We start from the raw sequence: 19,074 nt of genomic DNA, 5'->3' as shown, positions 1-19,074 counted from the left end.
ACCAGTTCTTATTGAATCAAAATACTTCTTGTTTTTAGTGTAGTTTGGCAAATCTTTTCTAATGAACTCAACCAAATCAATTGGATTAACACTGACGTTATCAAAAACGACTATGCACCTGTATTTCCAAATATACCAAAGAACATAAGCAATAAAGTCACGATTGCTACCATCTTTTAGCCGAGAAATACACCAATCCTTGAAGCTTAAGTTTGCAGCATCATAAAAAAAACTTGAGGAAAAGCTAGGCCTCTCCATATAGCTTCAGAAAAAATACATTCTGTAAAAAGATGCTTGATATTTTCAACCTTGTACAGGTCTCAATATCAATTGAAACTACCTGATACTTGTTGGGCCTTATGAAGAGTTTCCATTTTCCCGAAGTCTAAGTGGGTTTCTGCATTATATACTTGATATTGATAGTATTACCAGAAGAATAATTGCTTAATCACTCACCCAAACAGATTATTAACTAGGTGTGTCGGGCATACACTGGCGAAAACACGTTCCTACTGAACCTTACCATACTCAGCCGAATTATAGATCTACATAGGTGAAAAACAGAAGTTAGAAGTTCAAGATTAACTTTATTAGGTGTGGAACTAAAGAGTATTCCCATGTTTTATTTTTGTTTCTCGACGTTGAGCAGCTTCCAACTCGGTCGGCGTGGTGCAATAAATGAAAATTATATTTCTTTGATTCCGAAAATTGAGAATCCTGTTACCCGAACTGATTTCAGGCCGATTAGTCTCATCAATGCCTTGTATAAACTCATTTCGAAAATTTTAGCCAATCGGCTTAAAAATGTGTTAGATAAGATTATCTCTCCAAATTAGTCAGCTTTTATTCCCAAGAGACCATAATATAGTGATTGCTCATGAAATCTTACATAGCATGCAGACTAGTAAATCAAAAAAGAAGGGTTTCAAAGGCTTTTGATAAAATGGAATGGAATTTTGTCATTCACATGCTTAAAAATTTTGGTTTCAGTCAAAAATGATGTGATCTTATCTTTGAATGTATCTCCACTGTTAAATCTAAAATGTTTGATGGTGTTAGAATCAATAAAAACTGCCCCGTCATATATCATTTGTTGTTTGCATACGACTGTTTCATTTTTTCTAAAGCTGATTTAAGTCAAGTTAGGAATCTGATGAACATGCTAGATATTTTTAGTGCCTCTTCAGGACAGACTATTAACTATCATAAATCTGGTGTGTATTTTAGCAAATTTGTTCATAATAAGCATTACAAGATTCTTGCTAGGATGATTGAGTTCACAGAATTTCTAAGGATGAAAAATACCTAGGGACACCCCTATTTTTTAAGAGAAATAGGGCTTTAAATTTTGAACCCCTTTTGGAGAGAGCTTATAAAGCTCTGAATGGATGGAAGGCTAAATTGTTGTCGCAAACTGTTTTAATAAAATCTTCTTTGTCTGCTTATCCTAGCTATCAAATGCAGTGTGTAGAATTTCCTAAGAGACCTTTAGAAGAACTAGATAAAATTCGGAGGGATTTTTGGTGGAATACGCAAAATCCGAAAAAGGGTGCGTACCCTAAAGCTTGGACTGGAATCTGTTGCTCTAAATCTCGGGGTGGTTTAGGATTTAGTAATCCTCGTAGAGTTAATCTCTCTCTTTTAACTAAATTGCTTGGAGATTGTTAACCAATCCCAATGATCTTTGGGCTAAACTTTTAAAAGGCAAATATTTTCCTAGGACTCATCCTTTTCACAAGAATAGAGCTTCTAATATTTCTTGGATTTGGTCTAGCATCAGGACAGGATTAGAAATTTTGAAGGAAAATACTGTTTGGAAAGTGGGAAATGGTAGATCTGTTAACATAAGTTTGGACAACTGGATTCCTGATGTAGGGATTCAGAATGCATGAGGATCTTAAGCATGTTTCTGATCTCATAAATGAAACTTATAGATACTGTTTTTAGTGCAGAGATTGCTAGAAAAATCAAATCAATCTATATAAACGCCAGTAAACAGGATAGGATTCGATGGTTAGGTAATAGAAACGGTGAATTTTCTACGAAATCTGCCTACAAGGTTATCTCACAAGAGTCCAATCAAATTTCTGATCCTATTTGGAACTTAAATCTCATTCCTAGAGTTAATCTGTTTGTGTGGAAAATGATGGCTGATGTGCTACCTCTAAGCGCTACTCTGTATGCTAGAGCTAAAAAATCTGATCCTTTTTGTGTGTTATGCAATAATGATTGTCATGAATCTGCAGCTCATTTATTCATCTCTTGTGCTTTCACTAGGGCTGTGTGGTTTGGACTAAATATGAATATTCCTGTTTACAGTGGTAACTTTAGGAAATGGTGTCAATCTTGGTTCACAGAGCCTCACAAAGGAGGTGAAAAACTATATAGCATAATCTGCTGGCACCTTTGGAAATATAGAAACTGTCATCTTTGAAAAAGTGCGACCTAACCCGCAGGATTGTATAAAGAATATTCAAAAATCTTTCTAGTATTGGGAATATTTCCGCTAAATCTGGGGTAAAGGATATGTTCAGTCATTCGAGGAATGGATTTCATGTTGATACCTCTTTTGAACATGCAGATAACACATATGGGGTAGGAGTTCTTTATTGGCGTGATGATAAACTCATTGATGTTAAAGTTTGTGCAGGTACCACAACAAGTGCAGACTGAGCAGAAGCTTTGGGTGTTAAAAAAGCTGTCGAGCGGGCTTATGAACTACGTCTTTCTAAAGTACATATTCAAAGTGACAGTAAAAGTGTAGTTCTTTTTTGGAACAACAAACCAGTTATGTGTGATTGGAGGGCGAAACCTATTCTAGGTGATGTGCAAGCTCTTTTGAGCCAGTTTTCTTGTTGGACAACAGATTACGTAGATAGGAAGTTCAATACTAAAGCAGATAGTTTGGCTAAATGGGCGAGGAAGAAGAAGAGAATCTCTTTTCTTGATAATTCTCCCTCTCATATAAGTTTGAAATGTAAAATTATTAAAGGTCTGGTACATGGTCATAACTTACTTCTGTATGATATCTTTTAGTCTTTAATACATTTCCAGTTTATTAAAAAAAAAGCAGCTTCCAACTCAATGTGTTATTATTGCCTTAATAGCTTAATCCATATATCTAGCAATGCAATGATCTTGATCATACCTTCAGTTCCTCTTGTTCTTGGTGGAATGGCTTCTGCAAAAGAGATCAGAGCAAGAATGCTAAAAACATTTATATCTAATGGACATAAACCATCAATATCAAGTATGTAATGCAGAAACCCACGTAGACTTGTGGAAAATGGAAACTCTTCATAAGGCCCAACCAGTATCGTGTAGCTTCAATTGAAATTGAAACCTGTACAAGATTGGAACATTTCTAGTTTGGAATCTAGAGCAAGGTTGGAACACTTCTAGTTTAATCAACAAGTTATGGTACAGAGAAAAAAAACAACCTGGTCCTTGTCCACCAAAACTGCCCGGACACCATCAGCAAAAAATCACTTCGGAGCAAGATCTTACTGAGATGTGGTATTCAGCTTTCACGACACCGTTTTGCTGCAAAATCACAACGATGAACAAGAAAAGTAAAGTGAAGAACCCAAAAACTCACTTCAGATAAACTGTTGTCTCCATTTCCTAATGCTAGAAAAACAATTATTTGTGACGTTGAGAGAAAAGGGTGCCCTTTTTCCCAGTCCTGAAGTGCCTCACCAGCCCATTCCACCACTGCAAAATAATGAACAGCGAACAGGATGAAAAATGGTACATATTCCTGCATACAAAGCCATAAATTGGCACAATTTCAGAATACAATCTCCAATCAAATTAAAGGTGCGGGTTGATTTATGCACAATTCATGTTTATCATTTTTAGGCTACCCTCAATGATGATGTGCGGATTCTATTTAAGGGAGCAATGTAACAACACCAGTGACCAGACACAACTAACAAGGTGCAAATTTCAAAAAAAAAAACTGAAGATAAAAAAATATCTATGTCTATAAGAAAAAAACTGAAGATAAAAAAACAAAATATCAGATGGCTTCGTCCAGTCTTGAACTGGAGACCTTCAGTGTGTTAGACTGACGTGATGACCAACTACACCACGAAACCAGGCGGTAACTGTCTACAAAAGCTAATATAGGTAATCTTGAGACGTAATAACATTATGATGCCACATCCAAAAGTACTCTGACTATGCTGATCAACCAGCACAGGTGCAAACAGGAAGCTTGTCAGATCTGGCAATACTGCTTATATTTCTATCTTACTAGTACTAGGGGAGCAACTTCATAAATAAAACTAAAGGAATATAATCTGTTCGAGGACTAAAAATGTTTACGATTCAAGCTATGAGAATAGGTAGGTATGTAACGGCTTAGATGTACACACATAGATTTGTCATCTCACAATCAACAAAAATAAATTTCCAGTGTACTGGGTATTACTGAGGTGAAGCACACGGTAAACAGTTTCTTGTAAGCTGTAACCAACATACCTACAACTTCAGTACTCAGTTGATGCTTCTTTAGGTTCTTGTATGATCTCATTGACTGATTTACACGACTTTGGTAAAAGACCTTCTACTGGGCTTCTGATTCAGGCTCCTTGCTGAGAATTTGTTTGTTTGCAGCTGACTCGGCGTCTGAATTTGAGTCAACCCCTGACTCGGACCGAGTTAGCAGTCAGACTGTTTATTTTTCATTTTGAGTCAGATCTGACTCGACCTCTGACTCAGACATAACCCCTGACTCGGACTTATTTGAGTCAGGTAACAAAATATCTCTGACTCATGGGACCAAATCACTGACTCACTTATTTCCGAGTCAGATGAGTCAGATCTGACTCAAAACAAACATATCGACTCAGATCCAGATGAGTCAGGTGATTTCACCCAGATCCAGACGACTCAGATGAGTCAGGAGTAAACAAACATGGAGTCTTGAACCCGTGCCTTAACAGCATTGTCTGGGTCATCACAACTGTTTGCACAACAGATAAAATAAGAATTTAATAATATCTGCATCTCAACAACTAACAAATAAGAGAGCAGTTAAAATTTCAAGTTTCAATACTGGAGATATGACGTACTAGGTTCTAGGTAAACGCAAGAAGTGACTCCTTTAATATACCCAATTTCCGGACGTCACATAAAGACCCACAAATAGTGCATTGGCAGGGGATGAACTCCTTTGACCAGTTAGTTCAAGATAAGAACCTTCATGAAGAAAAAAATACATGTGTCACGACAGGGACAAAAAAAGGGAAAATATAATGTTTCCAAATTCATCATAGCAAGGTTGCCACAAGTGAATCTCCAATTGGTTTAATTAAAAACCCTCTTTGACTAGAAGCTTTTCATCATGGTTAAAACTTCATAACTCGAGTCATAATGTCGTACTAGGTCATTCGAAACTTTTGACATAGAGATGCAGAGTTGCAAACCATGTTTTGATTTCTGTACATAAAAGTGAGTCTTGAAGATTAAGAAGCGTCTCAGCCGAGATGATTAACCAAGTATCCTACGTATCTTTGGCACTCCTAATAGCATGACTAAGGAACTTTTATTTCAAATATGAAAAGAAATGGCATGCCAGGAAAAATTGAAGCCCTATGACATAGCAACATGGGCAATGATTGCTGAAACCAAAAAAAAAAAAAAAAGCAACTATAATGCTACGTTACCGTAGCTTCATCAAGTTCTGTTTTATTCAAGTGTGTCAATCTACATTATGAAGGGATGACATTTTTTTATTTTGTTGTAATGCAGTTGAATAGCTAAAAGTTACAAGAGCAATTCGAGTAAACAATTGATGATTTAGCTATATTTCAACATAAAATGACCAGTGAAATGTTTTACTGTGCAAAGCTAAAGAGGATTACTATAACAAGAAAATTAAAGACAAAGAGAGTCAACCTGCAACCTCCAACAAGCAGCTGACACCACCCCTTGTACCAACAGAAGCATAGGTGAAATAAAACTAAAGCCCCTATCCAATGGTTGACCAAGTATAACTTTGTCTGATATAGTGATGAAATTCTATCATGATAGAGCTCGCAAGATGTGCAACATAAAAAAATGTATTTGAAGTAAGATTTCCCCTCGCCTGAAGCAAAAGAATAGACGCTTAGTATCAACTCCGGCATTGGGATAAGATGCAAACGGTATATAAAATGCTTGCCTTCCACTAATATTTCAAGACGTACTATGCATAAAAGTAAACACAATATCAAGAAATAGCAGCACTTTGCATAACATTGACAAATACTTAAAGACAGTAGATACTCGAATAGTAGGCGCCTCATAAGAATCATAGCCTAACCTGCTATCTTGTAAACATATACAGGATGAGAATAATTTCATATACATATGACAAACTTCAAGACAGATCCTCCTCCTGGGCCATGTTCCACTATGGGATCCAGAAATAAGCCAGTTCCATTTTCTGACGTAGCTAGAACAGTCCTCTGAAACATTATTACTCACTGGTCAGGATGCTAGTGAAATGATATCAGTGGGCCAACTGTGTGACATAATGATGTACTTTGTATTAAAATTTCAGAAGCATAACAATTGTACCTAAGTTACATTCCGGTAACAACCGTGTCCAGATAGGCCAATTCTAAAATCTATATAAACATTCCGCACCAAATCACTGCTAAATATGCATCTGTACCACTTCACACTCTTACAGCTCTCTGTGAACTTTCATACTCTGAAATCAACACCTCCATAACCTGTAATTAGCAACAACAGCTTGTTCATAACCATTCTTATCTCCTATGCGATACAAATCCTCATATTCAACCAAAAAACTGAAAAAATTTGCACAAACAAACAGTTTTTAAGCAGCACAAACCTCATCTGAATGTTGTTTCCCAGCAACCGAAAATTATTATATTAGTACTATCTTGAATCTTCAAATTCGTATTCTTCGTGAGAGTGAAAAACTCCAAAAATCTACAATCCCGATCAAATTTACCTTCAAATACATCCAAAATAAAATCATATGCATTAATATAGTGAAGAAATAGATCAACACCAAGCTACTCACAAAGAAAAACTTCAAAAAGAATTTAGTGCATTGAATAGTTTTTTTCCTTTTCATGGAAGAGTCGAGGGAGAGAGTTTTAGGATAAAGAACTGACCTGCTTTAATCGCTTCTTTAGCTAGATCATCATCCAAACCGAATGATGATCCTTTGCTGAGAACAAGCTGGCCATAAAGCAACTGCCAACCAATGTTATCTGGTCATTCCAATATGCATGATATACCTTTTCATAAGAACCTGCAATATATAGAACATAAACTTTATATCCCAGGATGTGTAACTAGCAGTCACAAATCCATATAGCTTGTGTAACTACTAGTTACACATCCATATAACTACTAGTTAGCAGAAATCACTAACCATTTCAAATTCTAAACCACCTCCAAGCGTAAGTCCTCCTATAACATCAATTGTTGGCTTTGGGCATCTGCATGGACGAACCAACATGATCAACCAAAGATAAGCTAAGGTTCAAAATAGAAAATTTGAACTCTTACCATCATGTAAGGTTTTATACGAAACAATAACTTCGTTAGTTGGAGTCTGATCTTACTTCGTCAGCGTTCCAATAATAAACCCAAGTCATCAAAAAAATACAAGGAGATAGGGAGAGAATACAGATGAATACTTGATGTTCTTTTCTCGGTTCTACCAACATCAACACTTACCAAGAGACTCCAATTAACAAGACACCAATATCTACTGCCAACTCTGCTTAAAATTCACACACAACTAAGCATCAGATGAGAATTAGATACAACTAGTTATTACCGATTACTGGTTATAATTGAGAAATCCAAAAAATATTGGATCAAAAATCACTACCATACAAAACTATTGCATCTATAATTTCATACTTCATTGTTCAAAAGGAATTATGACATACATAATCACTGAAATGGTACACACAGTACATAAATATGTTAATGAACATTAGTACCATGTACAATTACTGATAATGAGGGGTTACACATATAATTAACATGTGTAACTAGTTTCTACACATCCAATTATCATTGCGTACTCATAGAGTCTGAAGGCATCATACTAAAAGCTAACAGCCAATACCAAAATATAGGTCCATGAAACAGAATCTTCAAAGTATGGAACTCCCCAGCATGCATGATACACATTTTACCAAAAAATATACAGAAAACCAAATAATTTAGACAGTAACGCATTACCTAGCATCCATATCAGCAGCCTTGCTGACACTTGAATCACCTAAACTTTTCATCTCATCGTTGACAGTCTCAACACCATTTTCATCTCTCAAATTATTTGGTGAACATCGGTACCATCTACAATTACTGATAACAACAAGTAATCATCATCAACAACAAAAACAACAATAATCTAAACACATACCTAGATTTAAAACCTGTTGATTCAAGAAAAAACGAGAAAAATCTTACTGATTTGCAGATATTTGCTCATACGATGATTTCATTTCTGCTGCTGTTGAACAATGACGATTTCATTTCTGTTGTTGAAAAAACGAGAGAAATCTTCTAGATTCCATTGTTGAATCTGCACAAAAAGTAAGTAATTAAGGTTAAAACGACTTTGAAGATCTTCGATTGATTAAAAAACAATCAGGTTCTTCTTATCCTCAGATCTGAACAGAATCAATCAAAATAAAAATCAAAAACCTAATCGAACTAATCGAACTAAGAGTGATGAACCTGATCAAAAACCTAACCGGAAATGATTTCTTCTACTTCGAATCGACTGAAACTTAGATTCGATTCAAAATCTTCAAAAAAACCGGTCGAACCAACGAAAACCTAACCTGATGCAGCTTAGAAACAACTAAAACATAGATTCTAATCAAATCGATTAAAATGATTTATTCATATTTGTAGATCAACCTAACCTAGATTCAACTAAAATCTAATCAGATCGATTCGTCTTCTTCTTCGTCGATCTGAATTCGATGCAGCCGGCAGAGAAAGAGAATGGAGAAGAGAGAAAAACAGAATTGAGAAATGAAAAATATCTTATGTATTCCTCTTGTATATATACTAAAGGGTAATGTTGCCATTATTAAAATTCAGAATAATTAATTATGGGCTAGATCTGAAGAAAAATTGATATTTTGGGCCTAGTAGTAGCATTTTTTGAAAGTATGGAGTTGATAGTAGAGGATCCATTTTGTGGGGCTTGTATATATTGAACCCATATAGTAGGGGGTTCTAGTATTTTTCACTAAGTAAAAACTATTAGCGAAAATTACAGCCACGTCCATTTTTACACTTATCTCCACTGTGACGTGTGGAAAAAATCACATGCACACCCAAAATCGCCGTGCAAATTAGACCGACACCCAGAGTTTTCAAATTTACATTTTTTTGTTGTTTTATTTCCCAGTTTAGCCTCACTTGTTGTGAGATTCAGTTTTGAGAGATTGAGAAGGAGATAGAGCCGGAGAGGAGCTGAGAGATTGAATTATCGAGAGCTGGGAAGGAGCTGATTGAGAGATTGAATTTACTCATCAAAGATATCTGAAATTCAAGCTTCAGTTTCGTTCGTTTTCATTCTAATCTTGATTCTGATTTTGTTTAATCTTGATTCGATTCTAGGTTTTAGTTTCTGTAAGATTAAGATTTATTATTTTAGGTTTTCGAAGCTTAATTTAGGTTTTCGAAGCGTTTTTTAGATATTTTAAGCTTGTTTTTGAATTTTTGTTTATTTTCCAGTTTTTGAAATTGTTACGATCAATGTTGATCTTTTTAATTCAATATTTTTGTTTCGATTTCATGTTCGGATGTTGATATACCAATTTTCTCTTTTGTTCTAGTCGATTTTTTATTTGATTTGTTTTCCAGTTGATTTTTGATATGTTTTCTGTTATGGTAGTGTAGATGTTATTGATTTTGATATCCAGTTGATTTTTGATCTGATTATGATTAATGTAGATTGTCTTTGCTGTTGTTGAGTAAGAATTTTTGTGAAGTAATATGCAGGATAGATATGCTTGATTTTTTTTTTCTCTTTGTGTTTTTGCAGGGTGAAATGCATGTTAGGATTTGGACGTACTTTCTGGCGGACCGTACCCTCCCCCTCGCACCGGGTTAGGATTTGGCATCGGGTTAAGGTTTGGCGTCGGGTCATGGTTTGGAGTTGGGGATCGAGCTGCTCGGGCCCGGCCACTCGATGCACCTCGACTTGACGAATGACGATCCTCTCGATCTCGCCCTCAAGTTTCGAAGTTGATAATTCTCATGCTCGAGTGCTAGGTTTCTTCTGTAGAGTTCCCGTAAGTGTTCCTCCTGCCTTCTCTGGTTTTCAAGAATAATCAGCAGTGATGGGTCAGTGCTTTCGTGTCTTGAGTGACCATTCAGATTGTTTCCACGTGCGGTGGGTGGATCTATTGGTGCTGGTTGTTGAGGTGGTGGTACTACTGCTTGTTCTGCTGACGGAGGTACGAGTGGGAAGTCGTGGGTCACGATTCTCTTATCCAGTCGGATCTGTCTGAGTCTCGCCTCCTCTCTATCCAAAGCAATTTGGTGTTCGGCACGTCGCCTTTCTCTTCTTTGGTTAGCTTGCATGATCAATACTTCCTCATCATCCTCAGTGTCCGATGTTGTCAACCCATCGATCTGCTCGTCTCTTCTTTCTAGAATTGAAAGTTAGCAAAGTTAGCAATCAGTTTAAAAGTATACGGTAGAAATTTCATTCTCCATCATTTCTAGAATTCAGTGAAAAAACCAGACATGTCGCCATTGCGCTGTAAGTCTTTCCTTTTCAATGTTTCCAACTGCGAATGTGCCTGCTCGATTAATTTGGATAGCGTTAGGATCGTAAATTTCTGAAGCTAAATTCGGTAGAACAGTCGCAACATATCCTATACTTGGTCTAGCGACATCTTCACGTTGTAAACACTGAGCTGCAAGAGAAAGAGCTTGGTTCAAGCCTTGCTCTGGATAATGGCCATTCAATAGCGGATCAGCCACCGCGGTGAATTCCTTACCGTACACCAATTTGCTCATTGCCTGCACAGTCACGAAACAAGAAATTAAATCAGATTCTTAATCTGCATCCGGTGAGTTTTTCCTTTTCTCTTAAAAATGTTGTAAATAAACTAGGCTTACCCATTCAACGACGCCCTGAAATCAGTTCAAGCAAGACTAAGCCAAAACTGTAGATGTCGAAATGTTGAGTAAGTTTACACTCTCCTTGTTGAGTAAGATTACACTCTCCAACAAATTCAGGTGCCTGACGATGGCACGGACGGCTGAATAATCTCGCATGGCTAGACTCGTCATGCTCTGGAATGCGTTCTTTCAACAGAAGGACATCTGAAAGCTTGGGCTGATATCCTTCGTCTAGGAGAATGTTGGAGGGTTTGATATCTCCATGAATTATAGGAGCATTGGATTTATCGTGCAGGTACTTTAGTCCTAGCGCTGCACCAGCTGCAATTTTCATCCTCATATTCCAGTCCATGGGCTTCTTATTGCACGGAAGATCCGAAAAAACATGATAACACATTTGGTTAAGTGAGGCCAATGCAAGAAAGAGATAGAGTTAGTAGTTCATCTTACCATGTAAATGACGCTTCAAGGATCCCAATGACATGAATGCATACACAAAATACATTTGGTCTTTGTCATTGGTGCTGTAACCTATCAGATCCAGTATGTTAGGAGGCAACGCAAACGAATTGTCGAAAACATTGTCTGGTCATGGCATCCATAGATGGCACGTATGCTTTCCTCGTCAACTTGTCTTATTGCAACATCCTGCGAAGATGATTTCTGTGCATTACTCACCAAAACTAGTTTAAGAGCAAATTTATGAGCAAGTGCAAAAACTATAGCTAATGTAACGATAATTGAAACAGCATTCCAAAATTTCTTAACTAGTAAACTAACCTGACCACTGCGCTTTTTAGCAGCCTTCGAATGTACGCCCGTATTCTCCTTCACCCAAAAGGGACTCTGGCGCAAAGTTCTTTGTGGCTTCCACCAAATCTAAAAATCGACTTTTTCGCCATATCAGTTATGGAAGGAGGAGCATGTACTTGTAGAGGGACAATCGATCACACTTATATGGTTGACATTCCTTATTAATTACTGAGGTGTGTGTCAAAGCTAAAAGCGAAAGGGGAATGTAGTTGCTTGTTTCCTGATGCTACTGTCGAAGGACTTGCTTTAATGCCAAATGACTTGTTTCAAATGGATTCTTTTCTTTACCAAGTTGAAATTTTCCATTTTAAGAAGTGCATTGACGCGGTAATTCTAGCTAGTATCTACACAAGAACGGAAACGAAGTTCCTGATAACAGAAAAAAAGTAACTTGTTATAGGGGCGGCATCGTTTATTAGAGGGACGGCAGTGTGATAGTAATGTCCCTCTGATTGGTTAGGGGATGTCCTATAGGGGTGTAAATTAACTAGATTACCCTCCCCATTTTTTAACCTAAATCAAAGCTAAATTAAAATTTTGTTTTCTTTCTTCTTCTCTTCTCCTCCTCCCATCAACCGTAACCTTCATTAAAACTCAAAATTTGATCGTCTTCGATTAATCGACGGTTCGAAAATTAATCAAGTATAGTGTAATGACTTATATGAGGTATGTTTTGAAAACTCAGTTACGATTTGGTTTATTTTGTTCGATTTAAGTTTAATTGCAATCAAAAATTAGGGTTTTAGATGAAAATTGAAATTGAAATTTCTGGGTTTATGTGAGTTACGGTTGATTTTAACTCAATTACAGACCGTAACTGGATATTTTGATGTTGTTACGGTTGGTAATAGTTCAATTACCAACTGTATGTTCTTATATCTGAGAATTTTCTTCAGTTACGGTTGGTAATCATTTTAGTTTACGAACCGGAACTCAGTTACAGTTGGTATCGAGCATTTGGTTACCAACCATAACTGAATTACGGTTGGTATCGAGCATTTGGTTACCAACCGTAACTAATTTTACGATTGGGTTTTCTTCAAATTTAACCAGTTATGGTTGGTAGTTCATCTTTTACGAACCGTAACTTCGATTTACGGTTGGTTAAGAGCAAAATTCCAACCGTAATTAGCTCTGAAAATGTAAAAAATTGAACTTTTTACGTACTTTAGATAACTTTGAGCAACAAAAAGTTAGTTGGGACTAATTTAGAAGTATACTTATAAGGGACACCTTGAATGATCATATAATGACCCTTTTTGTCCTATTAGAATGTCGCCCTCTAATAAATCATGCCGCCCCTATAACGGGTTACAAAAAAAAGTTAACGAGAACTCTATGTACTCCCGGGTTAGTTAATTAAATGTGAAGTAAATCAAGAAATAAAAAGGGCCCAACCGGGTTCAAACCGATGACCTCTTGATCTGCAGTCAAATGCTCTACCACTGAGCTATGGACCCATTGGTTAATTGTATCATCTTAGTCCACTTTGAATCATCTTGCCACATCTGAACGGACTGTGGCAAGTTAATTAAAGCAAGTGGGCCGTGGCAAGTGACTTGTCAATTCCAAGCGGTAAATCACTTCGAGATGGAAGCCGAAGTATGTCCATGCCATGGAAATGAGTTGTTTGGAGGCAAAATCTGAAACCATCATTGCACTTGCCTTTTCCACAATTTTGTTGGAAATGAGATATTAGTCGCCTTTTCCAATACTAGCTGCAACTAATACCTGGACCATAACACTTGATAACTAATATGGAAACAACTAGTGCTAATATCTATGGAATGCGAAGAATGCCGAACCGAAGACCCAAGCAGCCAAGGCCAAACCCATCTCAAATGTAGTTCGATATCGTGTTAGAATCAGCTCCAACAACAGAAGTGTAACAATAATTGCTAGAGTACAAATTAGAGCCGATAAAGTGAACAGCCCAAGTCCACAACACACAAAATTAGCAAAATGAGAAGAAGAAAAAAGATGCCGAATATTCTACACATAATGAACAAATTGAAAGATAGTTAGAGAGAAACAAATCATCTGACGGGACTGAGGTCTACTACCCATTAAGAAAAATACAATAGAAACTACAAAATAATTCACAACAAGAGAAATGATGCATAAAGAGTTCACCATTTTTTCTACTGTCAAACATCTCAAATTCATTGTTCTGAGCCATGAGTCTGAAACACTCTAAATAGGTCCCGGTGTTGCTATCAGTTTGTGATGAGAATACAGAAACCAACATGGACGCCCATAATTTGGATTGGACCATTCAATGTAAACATCAACCATAGAGAAGTTAAATGAATCTGTAAAAGCATCCATTCAGATTCAGGAAACAAGACTTGAAGGTTTTTGAAACAGCCATGTATTTTCATTCAAAAAGCTCAATCACCAAATTACATAGTTCATCTGACAAAGTTACATTCCAACAGCATTTTTCACCATCATCTATGAAAAGAGGCAATTCCCTGGCATCACTAGTATGAAAAAAAGCATAGAAGAGCACATTTAGGCCAAAGCCACATTCAAATTGAGCTGCACTCTTTTAACCAGCTTCTTAATCAATTGCAGCAGCAAAAGAGCAAGCAGAAGCTAAAAGATAACTGACATTATTTATATAAGAATATGAAATCATAGAAGGAGTTCTTGACACATATAAACAAGAGGAGTTCAAGCCAGACACACTCACTACACAGTTGCAGTAAATATTAACTGTGCCTAAAGAAAATAACAAAGTGGGAAAATGTAAAACAAATACGACACAACTCTTCTCAATTCTCAACTATCTCTAGACTTTCACTGAGAAAATCTCTATCGTTGCGGACGCAGTTCCTGAAATCCCCAAAATTACACCCAAAACCATAATCACAATATCCGAAATCAGTACTCCTAACTTCATTTCATCCTGAAACACCATCAAATGAAACAAAGAAGGCAACACAAACCCAAGTACAATACAAAAACTGCTGCCCACCAGAGATAAGAAATCAGCAAAGTTTGGCACTAAAAGTGCAACCAAACTTACAGCCAGAACCAATGCCCATCTCATCCAAATGCAATACCTTCCTTCACAAAATCTTCTTTCGCAGACTTCATAAACCGGATTCATCATCAATGGGAATGTGAAGAAAAGGTTAATGCATAATCCCAATTGAACAAGCAAACTGATCAATCCTTTCCCAAGATTTGTAGTGATTATATCTTTTGTATCTTCCCCAAATGCCATATAACCCAATACTCCAAAACCAATATACATCAAAGAAATGAAACCCATTGAAATCCCCAAATTCCTACCAAATTTAGCTTTATCTCTGGTCTCTGATTCTAATGGTAACACCATTCCAATCCCTTCAAAGGCGTAAACCGCAACCCCCAATCCATAAAACACAACAGAAAGACCACCAAAAGCTTGTAAAACAGGCTTGGTTTGCATATAAATCATGATATCTTCAACCATAACAACACCCATAGCTCCAATATCAACAACATCAGCAAAAATACTCAGAGGTGCAAGATGAGTAAGAGTTGGAATCGAATTCAAACCTAATTGAAACGGAAAACAACTCCAGATGTAAAAAGCTTTGGGACTAAACCCTAATACTTTCTTTGTATTAGACAGATGTGCGAAAGTATTAGCTATGAAAATCAAATAACTAACACAGAATCCAGCTTGAGTAAGTAAAATCATAATATCAACAGAGAATCTCCCAACTTCACCACAGACAGTGAACCCCAAATCACCAAAAGAATTGATTTTAGAAAACCCCCCATTTTTTGATTCAAGCTTCCTGCGTGTTTTCACCAATAACATCATACAATGATAGGTTAAAAAAGCCACAAACACAATCATGAGAATCCCAAAAACCCATCCAGTTTTCTTGAAAGTGTAAGGTAAACCAAGAACTCCAGCACCTACAATTGCAATGAAAATATTAGCGAATGTTTTTGGTTGAGATGAAAGATGCTCTGATTTTGTAATCAAAGGTGTGTCTTCTCTTGGAAATGGTGGTAGAACATTAGTTGATGAACCCGCTTCTTCATCAAACCCCATTGAATCAGATTTTTGAACCTCAATTTGGATCTATTGAGCTTGACCCTTTCAATCTAATCTCAAAATATCTATGGGTTTTGCTTCAATTCTTGTTATATCTGCAAGAAATTGAAGAGAAGTGATGGGTGTTTGGCTTGAAGTTTCTTTTCTCCTTCTTCTTTGGTGATGAAATTTCTCTCCACTGGTTTTGGTTTTTGCAGAGAGAAACTTTTTTGGAGATCTTTTCAGCGATTTTTTTTTATAAGGCTCTAGACGTGGCCCGTTTTTCTTGACCAAATGTTTCTGTGATTTGGTTCTATTTATAAGCTTAAATGCAACCAATCATTTGGCTGTGTTTGTGTACACACGTGGGTGAACAAGATTCTCCGTTATCTCAAGTTTCTGGAAGTACGTGAAATTTTTACCGAAGTACCAAAATGGCCCCTGAGAAAACAAAAATGTGACTGCTTAGATATTTATTTTGTGGATAGCTTAGATGATAATTGTAGAGATGGGGTTGATCAGGAATGGATCATTAAAGAGGTTTTCTAGAAATATCTTTTTTGTATCTGTCGAGAGATTTTTCCAAGTTGCAAGTTTCCTTTTGTCTTGGTTTTTCATGATAGGAATTATACGGTGGAAGCTTGTTTTCCGGTTACCTGCTTACCGTAAAATGTGACAGTTGACCATGAATACAGGTATACAACTTGGTTGTTGTACAGCAGCCTTCTCGTAAGGGTTTATCAAGTGCTGTAGAATAATAACCGGACATCAGGAAAATGAACCCCATTTGTGTGTACACATATATCTCACTATCAGACACGTGTATACAGAAAGGTACGTGGAAAGCATGCAAGCCAAAACATCAAAACATGATGCGTCACGAAGCACCAAATAAACCCCTAGGAGTTGCTTTATCTCATCCCCAGAAGAGGGGTCAAGATCAACGGTGTAGAGAAAGTTAGCTGACACGGACTGACAGGGGCAGAAGACACTTGTCTGACACGAGCAGACCCCTCAACTACCCGCATTAAACACTCTGAGCAGTGCACGTGTCGACCAACCCGTGGAACGAGCGAAGATGCCTCCGCGGGATCGAGGGGGAAACGCAGACCTCCGCGTGATGGACGCAAGGACACGAGAAGATAAGGTTCCAACGGTCTTCATAGATGAGTCCCACGTTCCAACCTTATAAATACCCAATCTCCACAAAGAGGAAGGGGATCGAAAAAACATCAGGAGAGAAGGGGGGAGAGAGAGAGAGAGAATAGTAAGGGTAAGTTAATCCCTTAGTGGAGAGAAATATGTAAACCCAAAGTCATTCAACTATTCGTGTAACCGTGAATAATATAGTAGAACAACAAACCCCGTGGATGTAGGCCTTAGTGCTGAACCACGTAAACCTTGGTCTTATTTACATTTCAGCACTTTACATTCATTTAGCTCCGCACGTATTTGCTTATATGTTTTGTTTTCCTTTAATACTTGTATCCCCTGCATGATCGCCACGCACGGGGAAGTTGGAGGAGGCCATGATAAACCCGAAGGTTTTGAGCCAATGAATCCACATCAGGGTATCATCATCGTAATCTCTTTAGACGTTAACGATTGATTGTGGGCATTCGGACCCCCACATAGTTCGTGTGTCCACAATTTGGCACTAGAAACAGGGACTTCGTCCCGGTAAAAGATTTATCTTGTCCTGTGATTTCATTCTAATTTGGCATATGATTGCTCCGATTTTATCAGCTCGGACCGTATAGATCATTCGTCAACTGTATTATGTTCAAAAACCCACCTTTTGCCTTCGATAAGAGTTATTGTTCCAAGCAAAGGTTATTGTCCTAATCCGTCGGATTTACAATTTTCGCAGTTTTTTTTATATACTGAGGATCGCCTTTAATGAAACTTTAACCCATATTTTATATCCGTCTGATTTACTATGGTTTTTTTATACTAAGGATCGCATGTCCCATATTTTATAGCCTGCGGGTATTAATTCCCTCTTGAAAAATTGTATTTCGCCAACTAACCCGCTTCACGCGGATATTCCCGTTTCTGTTTGAAATAATTTATACAGAGAAAACGTGTTGTGAGTAAAGAAGGAAAGTTTACGCGAGACTTCGTCATCAACAAAAGGGCACGTGATGGAGAAGACGCAGGAAGCGGGAAAGTCCAAAGCTTTGTCAAAAGAAACACCCGAAGCAAACAGAAAGGAGATAAAACTAAAATGACCAATCGAAGGCAGGATACCGCAGAAATCACTTCACCCATGAACGCTAATTCTGTTGCAGTGGCGGCTCTCAGAGCAGCAACGATAAAATACGGGGAAGCTGCGGTAGTCCCGAAGGCTGCGGAGGCTAGCAATACCTTCGCCATGAGTCAACTTAACCAACCAAGGGAAAGGGTGGATGAATCCAGAACATTCCAACCCGCGCATCTGCTAACCTTTGGAATGCCGCTAACAAATAACCAGAATCAAACCATACCGGCGGCTCTGGCACCGCAGAGGGGTGCTCACTCCAATTTGGAAACACCAGCAACAGAAGCTGAACCCCTGCCACCTTTAGTACAGACCATGGAGGAGGGCGGCGCCACGGCTGTAGCGGCACGCGCGGGGACTCCCAATCAGGGGTCCAACCAAACACACCAACTAATGGCTGAGCTCGAGGAACTGAGGAGGAACCAACAGGTTTACGCAGAAGCTGTAGCTCTGTTGCCAGAGAAAATCAAGATTTAAAGGAGCGGATTGCTCTAAGCACAAAGACCAGCCAACAACTTGATGAAGCAAGCTCCAAAGCACCAGAGCCAAACCAAGACTGTAGAGTCGTCCTAGCGACTAATGAAGACGCGACAAGGAGACGTAGCGTATCCGACCCGGATTATGAAGATGGAGAGTCAGACGGAAATGAGCTGAAGAATTTAGAGCACCAACGCGCAATGGAGGAACTGCGGGATGAGATGATGGCAGAGATCAGGCAATTGAAAAATAAACAAGGTGGGGGAAGGTTAGAAGAGGTCATGAGAGAAGCTAACTCCACGCCCCTAACGCATCGCTTGGCCAACACCCCTATTCCCCTGAAATGCCC

At 37.8% G+C, this 19,074-nt stretch overlaps 1 protein-coding gene and 2 non-coding genes across 3 annotated transcripts; all 3 read right to left on the bottom strand.

Moving 5' to 3' along the window:
• Positions 1-4,026: 4,026 nt before the first annotated feature.
• Positions 4,027-4,100, bottom strand: TRNAV-AAC. Its single transcript has one exon. It is a non-coding gene; the product is annotated as a tRNA-Val (tRNA).
• A 9,237-nt stretch (positions 4,101-13,337) lies between these two features.
• TRNAC-GCA lies at positions 13,338-13,409 on the bottom strand. The gene has a single exon. It is a non-coding gene; the product is annotated as a tRNA-Cys (tRNA).
• Positions 13,410-14,477: 1,068 nt separating this feature from the next.
• LOC113348059 (amino acid transporter AVT3C-like) lies at positions 14,478-16,242 on the bottom strand. Its single transcript, XM_026591762.1, has one exon. The coding sequence runs from the start codon at positions 16,004-16,006 to the stop codon at positions 14,744-14,746; it is 1,263 nt and encodes a 420-aa protein (XP_026447547.1). The 5' UTR covers positions 16,007-16,242; the 3' UTR covers positions 14,478-14,743.
• Between the last annotated feature and the right edge of the window lie 2,832 nt (positions 16,243-19,074).

Source organism: Papaver somniferum, chromosome 2 (assembly GCF_003573695.1).
Source record: "Papaver somniferum cultivar HN1 chromosome 2, ASM357369v1, whole genome shotgun sequence".
NCBI lineage: Eukaryota > Viridiplantae > Streptophyta > Magnoliopsida > Ranunculales > Papaveraceae > Papaver > Papaver somniferum.
This window is presented reverse-complemented; position numbering and strand designations above follow the sequence as displayed.

Excerpts from the sequence above, each read along its gene's own strand:
- LOC113348059 (XM_026591762.1), bottom strand. The coding sequence starts at position 16,006 with ATGGGGTTTGATGAAGAAGCGGGTTCATCAACTAATGTTCTACCACCA.